At 32.2% G+C, this 12063-nt stretch overlaps 2 protein-coding genes across 2 annotated transcripts; one reads left to right on the forward strand and one right to left on the reverse strand.

Annotated features, from left to right (window-relative positions):
• Positions 1-987: 987 nt before the first annotated feature.
• On the reverse strand, positions 988-3611 carry HELRODRAFT_171579 (hypothetical protein; the record flags this gene model as incomplete). The annotated part of the gene is made up of 3 exons (XM_009018293.1): positions 988-1073; positions 1488-3360; positions 3561-3611. The coding sequence occupies 3 exons, from the start codon at positions 3609-3611 to the stop codon at positions 988-990; spliced, it is 2010 nt and encodes a 669-aa protein (XP_009016541.1).
• Positions 3612-8657: 5046 nt separating this feature from the next.
• HELRODRAFT_171580 (hypothetical protein) lies at positions 8658-9667 on the forward strand (the record flags this gene model as incomplete). The annotated part of the gene is made up of 2 exons (XM_009018294.1): positions 8658-9064; positions 9313-9667. The coding sequence occupies 2 exons, from the start codon at positions 8658-8660 to the stop codon at positions 9665-9667; spliced, it is 762 nt and encodes a 253-aa protein (XP_009016542.1).
• Positions 9668-12063: the final 2396 nt, after the last annotated feature.

Below are 12063 nucleotides of genomic sequence, written 5' to 3' on the forward strand. Positions count from 1 at the left end.
ATCTATTTTTTCATTCATATTATTATTCTTAATAATTAAAAAAGTTATTTAAATAGTAAGTATTTTTATATTTTCGAAGATAAAATATTTTACAAAACATGATTTTCTAAACGAAGTTTCAATCATTACAAACACACTCAAAAATCTACCATCACGTAGTTTATATATGGTTAATAAATAATAAGACCTTATAGATATTGCTTGTGTTAATGTAACTTAACGTGTCACCTTACATAACTTCCTGTGCTGATAAAGACTTGATGGTATTACAGGTGTTTATATCAGGCAGAATATAGATTAAGTGCAAAACGATCAGTTGCTCACAAACAATCTCTCAGACAGCAATCCAAACTGTCTAACAATTCATTAGCAGAGCGAACAAATTTTCATAATTCATTATTTATATTTTGAATTAAATCAACGAAGGCATATATGAGAATAATGAAGACTTTTTTAATTCAACTTACTTGAAAGCTCAAAAAAAATACCGCTTCCATCATTGTTTGAGTTTAATAACAAAAAAAAACCGTTCGCAAGAAATCAAATGTAATGATTACAAATAAAAACATACTTGTTCTCTGATATATAATTGTTTGTATATATTTATTCGAACACTTAATATAGCACTATTTGTTTGTAGGAACAAGATTTGAACATTAACATCAGCATGAACATTAATTCCAATGCTAACTCAATCAAACCAATTAACTTTCCAAATATAAAATGTTGCAGCAGTCCATCTCATGAAGAAATAAAAACAAAACCCTCACATCGCATTCCATTTATGTGACACTAATCAAAACACATGGATTGCATTGTATACATGCGACTGAACATGTAGTGGTTGCGTGTTAATGGCTTTTCATTTAAAAAATAGTTGAATAATTTTTCGCATTCCAATTTTAAAAATTTGCATATTTATTCTCCATAATTTTTGTTTTTTCCTATAACTAACTCATTTCTGTTCATATTCTTTTGCTACAGTCGTCATATCCTCTGTACTTGAATGTTTTTATAACGGTCAATAATCAGTCCATGTTGTAGATGTTTCACAATTTTACATTTTAAATGAACTAAATGGGATAAAAAAATTGCAAATATTTAATTAATAAACTTTTCATTTTTAATGAGATGATTGTGACGATTAAAATTTCAATTACATTCATTACGAGAAATAAGTTCAGGATTAACGCAAAAACTAGCAACATAAAATTTTTAAAAAAATTGTTATACGCCTGTGTAAATGAGCAGAATAAAATGTTTGCATGTGGATTTTTAAAGATTTTTCTAGCTTACGCACAGTTTTTATGTAAGTATATTGTGTGTCCGCACATACAAAAAATTATTCAGAATGCATCTGAGATAGATCGATAAAAAAGAATGAAACGTACACATATAAGAATAATATTAAACATTCAAACAACCTTCTAAAAGCAACTTTTACAGCCCACCAAACATTCAATAATAGACAGACAACAGACACTCACCATCGATGTATCGATGTCCAAGAGACACTTTCGCAGTGGATATCTGGACGTAGCCGGGATGGCCAAACTGACCAGCAGGACAATTGCTGACCAGTTTCAAATAATCCACGTTGTGCTCGTCACGCTCGTTGAAAATGTGCTTTAGTTTGATTGACTTGTTTCTCGATTGGGCATGAATTTGATCAATACGTGAGAAGTGGGCGTCGAGTATGTGATCGTTCGTGTGGCTGGTGTTGACGTTCGGCGAGTAGATCTCGTCCGGTGGGTGGTGCTTTGCAGCTAGGTCGTTGTAGTTCCTAATGAGGATGTCGTCATGCTCGCTGTTGGCGGTGATACTTTTGAAGTTGTTGCGCTTTTTATTATTATTATTATTATTGTTGTTGTTGTTGTAATTATCGTTGTTATAAAACTTGTCGTTGCTACTGATGAATTCGTTGGTGTGGTAATTTCTTTTTGTATGGGCTCTATGGTTGTCGTCATCATCTTCAATGGTACCATGCTGATGATGACGATGATGAAGATGTTGACGATGACGACGACGATGATTTTCGCCACTGTTTGATTTTTGTTTGACGTGTTGTTCAATTGGATCGGCCAGTAGGTGGTAAAGGTTGGGTGCCTCCGGTTCGATGGGTCTAAGAACCGGCACGGTGTGCCCTATATCACGTGACAGGTGATGTTGTGGTGGTAGTGAAGATGAAGAAGATGATGATGATGATGATGACGTTTGAGTTGGTTGATGATGACGATGATGATGGCGACGACGATTTATGACTTTGTTTTCATTGCTGGGTTTGTTTTGAAAGGACTGATCGAGTGCAGTCTTTTTAATTTTATAATTGATGTCGAGTGCCAATTTATCGTCTTTGCTGTTATTAGTGTTGTATTTGTTGTTGTTGTGCTTGTTGTTGTTGTTGTGTTTATTGTTACTGACGTTATTGATATCTTTGTGACTGTTTTGTATTTTAATGCCGTCGAAAATATTTGGCTTGTTGGAGATATTTAATTGGCCGTTATTTGATATGTCGCTAATTTTTATGTCGTTGTTGTAGTTGTTATTGCTCTTTGAAAAGAAAAAGAAGTCATTGTTGTTGTTGCTGATCGTCTCGATGTTGTGGTCGTTGTGGTAGGTTTTGTCATTCTTCACGCGGTACCAATAAGGAGGTGGTTGTTGATTATGCTTGTTGTGAGATGTAATTATCGACGATGATGAAGATGATGATGATGATGACGATGAAGATGAGGATGATGAAGATGATGATGAAGATGATGATAGTCGCGTTGATAATAATGGATTAACATTTTCTTTCTGATAAGAGTTTTTGTTGTCCGTTTTCCCATCTCTTCTGCGCTCTTGTTTTGCATGACTAAGGTCAAAACTATTCTGACCGTCTACAAGGTGGTTGAGTGGAAAATGTTTTTGTCGCGGCATTGGATGTTTGTTCTCTTTTTGTTGTTGCACATGTCGTTGTTGATGGATTGGTTGTTGTGAGAGGTTGTTGTCATTATAAAACTGCAACATGTTTTGTTGACGTCGTTGCGTCGAAACAGTCAAATTGTTGGTAATTTTGTGGTTGGACACTTTTTGCTGTTGCTGATGTTGCTGCTGTTGTTGCTGCTGCTTAGGATTTTGTTGCGGCTGAACTTGTTGAAAATCAAAAACGTTTTGATGGTTGAAGGTGTGCTTTTTACTCAATGTGTTGTTTTTACTATTCAGATTACTGATGTTGATGTTGTTAGAGTTACTGATGGGGCTGTTACGATTGTTGTTGTGATTCCTGTTGTAATTGTTGTTTTTGTAGTTTTGCTGGTTGGAATAAATGTTGTCGTTGTCGAGGTCAACTGATTTACTGTGAGCCAATTGCACAATCAGCTGTTAATAAATAGCAAATTTTTTTTTATTTAATTACAACTGAATAAAATTAAACATTTTTACTACATTAAATCTTATTATTGGATTAACTTATTTTTGTTATTTCAAGACATTACAAACTATTTCTTGCTCAAAAATAATCTGAGCAGGTGTTGCAGTTTAACAATGACCCCACCTGACTTTACATGACCTCAAATGACCTCACGTGGCGTGACAATAATGCGATCACGTGGCAGATTGGAAGATGTCATGTCCGTTGGTCCGAAAAATTTGATTAGCGTTGTTTATGGAGCTGTCGATGTGTGGTAGTCGTTTGTAGTGAGGAGCAAGTGTTCGTTGTCTGGTTGTGTTGGCACCGTTTTAGGTTACTGTATATTTTGTTGTTTTGTTTTGTTGCAGCTTTTGTTTTGTTGTTGTTGCTTTGATGTGTTGTTCTTCTTTTAGTGCTATTGTCGTTGCAGATTGTATGTTGTGTTGTTGGAAATAGTTTGTCTGTTGCGATTTGTGTTTTGTATGTCATATATAAAAAGTTTGTGGCAGTCAACGATTTTGCAGGAAAAAATTAATTCCATACGATTTCGTAGTTGACTGCTTATTCTCATTTACCGATGGCTTATTAAAACTTTCGTTGGCTTTTTGTAATAAAGTTGTCATCAGGGAATTGAAAATAAATTTGATGTTATGTATCGGCAAATTAAAAGTTTCTTTCATTGCTGCATCGTCTCCGAAGCTAACATTATTAATCACTAACGAGTTCTACGTTAACAGCCGTTCAAACATAGCAAATAAATTGAACAAAAACTTGTTGGCCACCGATCATCATTTCGTGCTTAACGGAGCAACATTTTGTTAACTAATTAAAACAAATTAAAATGTGCTGTTGTGCGGTTGTGCGGTTGTGAACGCCGAATGGTAATTGCTTCATTAAAACAAAGCGGAGAGCATTTAGCGTTGTTTATGTTAGGATTATGAACATTAGGAGTTCTACATCATCTTAAATATTGGCCTATTGAAACATAAATAACAATAAATAACTATACAAACCGGAGGGAGTCTTAAATATTTTAAAATGACGGGCATTGACAAGCTCGAATTGGCACATGAACCAGAATTACGATGATGTACACACGCACGTGTGTCCAATGCTATGCTTGCTCTAATATCGCCTTCTACTTTGAAGTTTGAAACTTTCATATTTTGTATTTTCGCATTTTCTCTTTAATTAACCCATACAGTGATGTCATTGTGACTTAATCATTGTGACTTGTCATAGTAAGAAATGTAAGCGTTCGTATTTTTGACATGTTTAATTTATGAAAACAATGCAAAAAAAGTTATCAACCATGAAGAAATGTATTAAATCGATTTGTTATGTGCATAGGAGAAATAAAGCTGTGAATGGTTCTAATACAAAAATGCGTTACACAGTAATTATGAACAACTGCATACAAAACTTTATACAACAACCAGTAACGCGCAGCAGTAACCAGCGCAACAAACACGCCACTACAAACACGCTACAATCCAATATAACGAATTAATAAACAAACAGACAATTGAAGAAAGTTGATGAGAGATATGATAAAGAGCCTTCTGACTACATTAATTGATGTTTTAATTATTGAGTCTTAATAAATAATAACTTGTCACGTGACACGTCGTAACTGACGATGATGGTGATGATGAAATTATGATGACGATGATAATAGTGATCATGAATATTCAAACAAACAAAATGGTTTAAAGTCATGTGCTAACGAATTCTATAACGTTAATATTATTTGTGGGAAGGTTATATCTACAGTTGCAACTGCAGGCTAAACATAAATCCGAGTTTACAGATAGTGATGATGATGATGGAATTTGATAACGATGGTGATAACGACGACGAAGATGATGATGATATGGATGATGATGATGACGATGATGATGACGATGAGGAAAATGAGGATGATGATGATGATCGTGATGACGACGATTAAGACAGTGATGAAAATAATTATGGTATAGATATACAATAATGATGATGTCGTTAATAATAATAATAATAATAAAAATAAAAATAATAATATAAAAAAGAACTTGATCGGAAAAGCACAATGGTTAAAAATTAGAAGTTAATGGCAACATTTCAAGTTAACAAGTGTGAAGTTAGTCGTCAGCGAGAAGAGCGCCAAAAATGTGAAATATTCGCGCGGTGGGTCGGTACGTACGTGTGGCAGGATGTGTGCGTGCGTGTGTGTGTGTTTGTGTGCGGTTTTTTGTGTTTGTGTTGGTATGTGTGTGTTTGTATGTTTGTTTGTCCGTGTGTGCGTCATATGTATGTGTTTGTTTGTATGTATGTGTGTGTCATTCATAGGTGCGTGAGTTTGTGTGTGCATGTTTATCTGTATGTGTCTGCATGTGTGTGTGACGTGTGTGTGTTTGTATGTATGTGTGTTTGTTTGTTGTATGTGAACCATTAGTGTATATACAATTTCTGCTAAATTTAATTTATCGCTATAAATATTGTTAAAACTTTATATAAAGGTGGTATTTTTATTTTCAGCGCGATGGTGTTACGGTTAAGATGCCTGACACTGTTCATGCAGTGCCCGAATTCAAATGCCAACAATCACCTGTATGTTGTGTTGTGTGTACGTTGTGTTGTGTGTACGTTGTCGACTTATCTGTAAATTTTTTAAGGTTGATGTGCAAACGTTACTGTTCTCATTGCCAATCCATCAAAGGACACCACACATTCTTCTGTTGGCCTATCAGATTTTCCACCAGATTAAATGAATTCGATGTGGCTGTCCCACTTACAATGACGTCATCTTTCAAGCATCTATTAAGAATGATTTTAATAAAAGGAGTTCAACAAGGAAGTTGGAATTAACTATACGGAAATTTGATGGAATTTTTTTAACAGTATTAACAATGAATGGACTATTTGTGTCTGGACTCTACAATGAACACCCTTCAACAATGTGAAGAGAATAAACGCTTAAGTTGAAAAACTTATATAATAATTTTGTGGAATTTTTATGACTTATGTTTATTTGTTGTCAGGAAATTGTGATAATGTTTTTTGAGATTTGAATGAAAAATAAGTCATAAAGTGGTTTAAATATTATTATGAATAATTATTATTTATTTGTGTGTTTGTATGTTTGTAAATACGGCTGATTGTGAGTGGTCTTTTTTTAATATTTTTCAATATTTTCCATGTTAAATTGTATACTGTTATTACTGTTAAATATTGATGTGTATTGTTTAGTAACATTCATTACTGTTGTCTGTTGTTATTTGATGTTTGTTGTCGTTGTGTGCTGTGTGTTGTTTGTGTGTTGTTTATTTTCATATAGTATTTAAAGTTGAGTTGTTGTGGCACTGCGTCACGAGCAGCATATTTTAGATCCCACGGATCTCGACATTCCTGGAATAGTTCTGCTTCATCAATGACTTCATCATTGCTAATCTTAATCGTCATTCTTTCATTCGCGTTATTCTTTCATTCTTTCGTTCGAAGTATATTAAAAACTTCTTTAACAAGAAACAACCACCATAATAACCTCATCATCATCATCACCTCAATATTATCAATATTAGCATGTAGTGTCATATATGTCTATCATTATTAGCATTATAGTGTCATTATCAATATAATTGTCACTGTTCTATGACAAATTTTTATCATCATCATCCTCATCATCATAATCATCGGCGTCAACATCACCAACATCAACATCATCCCAGTTATAAATATTAACTGGATCGATCGTCATTAGCAAATGAATAGAAGTAAGAAAATGTTTGTATATGTATAACTCTATGGTGTTGGTCAACTTATTTTAGTTAAATTAACAGGAAAGGGATAACTACATTCAACTCCTTCATATCAAGTTTTAATATTCGCTAATAATTTTAAAACGCTTCAATAATGTTTTGTTACGTAATTACATTTTTTCGGTTTTCCTCTTCATCTCTCATCACTGCTTTTTTCTCTCTTTATCTGCCTTCCTTTTTTCTCTCTTTCTCTCTCTCTCTCTCTTCCCCTTCCTTTCTTTCTATCTTTTTACCCATTCATCTATCTTATCTTTCTCTCTATCCTATCTTATCTATATCTCTATCATACTTATAGCAAAACAGAAACTCTCACCTCCCACACGCACAACTAACTCGAACGAAGTGTTGTAATTTGAGATGATTGTTGAAGAATGCTGAATGACGCTGACAACGCACTTTATTGCTTAATACGCCGGAACGTTATGTAGGACTTTGTAATGAGCTTTTCAGCTACGGTAAACAAAAGCAAATTGAATGAAATGATTTTGACGTGCGTGCGTGTGCTGCTGTTGGTGAACAAAATTATTGAGATAAAAAACGAAAGATAACTATATAACTATATAACCATAATATTCTATGAGAGTGAATCTTAACAACAATTTTTATTTGAAAAACATGAATTTTTGCAGGTTTGTAAAACCTGGCGCAGATATATATCGAACATATGTGTAAATTTTTTTTCATTAAAAAAAACAGTTCTGAGCAGAGTTAAAAATATTTAATTGTTTGTTCCAAATTTTCAGCAAACATTTAACTTAATAGTTTTATTAATTAGAAGTGTTAGCCGTTTTAATCTATCATAAATTTGTTTGTTTTAAATACAAACTAACTTATGAAAATAAAAACAAAGATAAAATTTTGATATTTTCAGGGAAGATTTTGTTTAGATTCATAAACAGACACTAAACAACCACTAACAAATTAGTCTGGAAACAACAGGAGTAATTTAATTCAGCAACATCATCCCATCACATTAACTTCAACGATCATTTTGTAAGCTTGCATCTCACATTTCATAACGATGTCTCACGTACAGTCACATTGTGTCCCTATCCGATTGTTGATTTCTATTAAAATCACGTCTTCAGGTTATAAATCATAAAATGGATCCAATCAATTTACAATCAAGCCACTCATTCGGTCGGTCGTGTCGTTAAACATGCCTGCAAGCATGCCTCACTCAATGCAAACAGGTACAACATGCAGTTAATTAATTAATTAATTAATTAATTAATTAATTAATTAATTGAAACAGCATTTGACAATTAAGGTTTAAGGAAAAAATGCTTGGAATGGCGGACGTAAACAATTCAAATAAAATTTCATGTACAAATTTTGTTAATAATGCGATTCTATTTTTCTTATTCAATAAGTTTAATAAGAAAGGTAAATTACAGTTTATAAATAGAATTACGGAATATTACTCGGCAACACTCATTAATGAAGCCAAAGAAATCTTGCTGAAAGACATGGCACAAGCTGGTATTGTCGTCGTAGAACCAAGTAATAGAAGGAAGACACCGAAGCCTTTATCGGACATGGAAGCACTGGTTCAAGCAGTCGAATTTATACTGGAACATAACCAGCTACCGAACCTGCCAACATACGTGACTTCTTCATTTAACTTTCCTTTGGACATTCCGCCCCCAGAAGGCGGCCACACGTGCTCATTACAGACACAAACAGTTATTTCACTGACAGAGAAAGTCAATGATTTGCAGAGAGAATTAATTAATTTGTCGAATAAATTTTCAAATTTTGTTAACAATTTTGCTACTGATTTAAATAAAAATGATGTTATTAATTTAACGAATGTCTCAAAGCCCTCAAATAAAGATTCTTTAATGTTTCATGATTCTAATAACTTGGAAAATGGGTGTGTTAAAATAGGTGAAGTTAAGGATAATAAGATGGAAAATGATGATAATGATATCTCACCCCCCATTGTTAAATCCTTATACTCTCAAATACATTTAAAATCTAAATTCAAAATAACATTGGTAAAGCTGAGAATGAGGAACTAATGCCAGCAAAAATTAGCCTAATAAAAAAATTTTCACTTTTTTTATCCAATGTTAGTCTTTCATATGATGTTGAATCTATTAAAACCTATCTTAACAAAAGAAATATTAAGGATTATGGGATTTACATAATTAATTCTAAGAAAATTTCAAATGACAAGAAAGAATATAACACTTTTAAAGTTATAGTTGACAAAAGTCATTCAAGCATTGTCAATGATTCTTCATTTTGGCCAAGAGGTATAGTTCATCGCCCATGGTTCTACCCTCCTAGGGAAAATTTTTCATTAAATAAGCAAGTCACAAATAAACAATTTCCCTTACCTGAGTTTTCTGATGAAGTAAATAAAAAGGAAAATAATAAAGATGACATTATAACCGAGTCATCTAATGTTATACAGGGACGAAATTGGGCAGATGAATCTTCTCCTTTGGAACCATTGGGGATGGCCACATGACTAGTCACAAATAAGATTTCTTACTCATGTAACACTCTTCCAAAAATAAACACTTTTTTATATACTCATATTTCATCAATCTTGAAGTTCTTAAACTCTATTGATTTTTCTAATTCAAAGGTCATAAATAAATTCCTAACCTCTTTGGCTGCTTCAAATGCTTTTGCACTAGATGATTTAAAATTGTTGCAGCAAAAATTTAATTTTGAATCACAATTTCATATATTAAATTTCAATTGTAGAAGCTTGGTTAACAAATTGGACGACATTGTAATTTTCATAAACCCCTGTGTGCAATCAATTTCAGTATAATTTCATTTACTGAAACCTGGCTTAACGCCAGTAATGAAAGTTTTATGTTGTTGCAACACTACCACTGTGTGTTCCAAAATAGGGAATCCTCAGTTGGTGGGAGTATCGCATTTTATATATCTAAGAAATTTCAATTCCTTCATCGTAATGATTTAAGTCTAATTGTAAATGACTGTCAATTAGACGCAATTGAGATAATTCAGAAACCAAAAAATTTCATTATAATTAACGTCTACAGACCCCCTAAAGTCAATGTGGACATTTTATTTGAATGTTTAAATAAAACCTTAGAGAAAGTTTCTCTTGAGAAAAAAATTATTTTTATAACTGGCGACTTAAATATTGATCTAAGCATTTTTTCCCAAGCATCCAAAAACCTTCTTGACATCCTCTCACAGTTTTCAATCTATCCAACCATAAACGTTCATACTCGTTCCTCTAGAACTTCCAGCACTATAATAGATAATATTTTTACAAATAATTTAGGTTTCTTCAAAAGTGGTTCCATCATCATTGATCTTTCTGATCTTTTTATCTATTCACACAAATAACCAACATCTTCAAACAAAAAAAATATGTAACCTTTTATAATTATTCCAAAAAAAATCTTCAAAAATTATATAAGAGTCTGTTATCACAAAACTGGTATCAATTAAAAACAATTCATGATGTAAATATAGCCTTTGATGATTTCATGAATACTTTGTTAAAGCTCAGAGATAAATTTTGTCCATTGACTCACAAATCTCAAAAAACATTTTTTAGACCTCAACCTTGGTTGGATGAAAATATTAAACATTTAATAAAGCAAAAGGATACTCTTTATAAAACATATCTTAAAAACCATTGTCTAGAAAACTTTGAAATATATAAATTGGCTAAAAAAAAATCTAAATAATAAAATTAAATATACAAAGAAAATATATTATGGTAAAGCATTCCAATTGAATTCAGGAAATATCAAGGCTACATGGAAATTAATAAAATCAATAACTAATAAACATAAAATTGTTCCAAACCCCCCGATAATGGTTGATCACAAATTAATAACCAATCCAGTTGAAGTAGCAAATAGTTTCAATAATTTTTTTGCAAATCTTTTTAGTAACCATGCTCCTATAAATGTTAATTTTAAAATGTATTTGAAAGACTCTAATAATACATCATTTTTTTATTATCCAATATCTAGAAATGAAATCCTCCATCAATGTGGCATCCTGTCAGATTCAAAAAGTTTAGATTCACATAACATTTCTAATATAATTTTAAAGAAAATAATTCACCCAATTAGTGATGTTCTTACTTTTTTATTTGACAAATGCTGTAAACAAGGTATTTTGCCAAATTGTTTAAAATCCTCAAAAGTCATACCTTTTTTCAAATCAGGAACAACTCATGACATGGCAAATTACCGCCCAATAAGTATTGTCTCATGCATTTCAAAATTATTTGAAAAGATTCTAGCAACCTGAATTGAGAAATTTTTGTCCAAAAGTGAGGTCTTTTGTGGTTTTCAATGTGGTTTCAGAAAAAATTTTTCCACAGAAAATGCTCTGATGAGATTTACTAATGAAATTGTTCATAATTTAAATAACTCCAAACATGTGGTGGCAGTTTTCATCGATTTCGCAAAGGCTTTTGACTCTGTGAATCACAAAATATTACTTCAAAAAATGGAGAGATGTGGTATTCGTGGAAGTATGTTGTCCCTGCTTGAATCATACTTATAAGGTAGAACACAGTATGTTTTTTTTGAAGAAGCTGTGTCAAATTCTTTATCTGTTGTCAGTGGTGTCCCACAAGGGAGCATAATGGGACCACATTTTTTTATCCTATTCATCAATGATTTTGAAAACTGTCTATATAGCACAAATCTGATTATGTATGCAGATGACTGTTTAATATATGTAGCTAATGAAAATATTGATATTCTGCTAGAGGATGCCAATAAAACTCTTGAAAATGTTTACAAATGGTCTAGAGATAACAAATTAAAAATAAATTTAAGTAAAACAAAATTCATGATCTTTAAATCAAAAAGAAATCTGACTTCAGATCAAGACTTTAATTTAACATTAAATGGT

This window comes from Helobdella robusta (assembly GCF_000326865.2).
Source record: "Helobdella robusta unplaced genomic scaffold HELROscaffold_21, whole genome shotgun sequence".
Lineage (NCBI taxonomy): Eukaryota > Metazoa > Annelida > Clitellata > Rhynchobdellida > Glossiphoniidae > Helobdella > Helobdella robusta.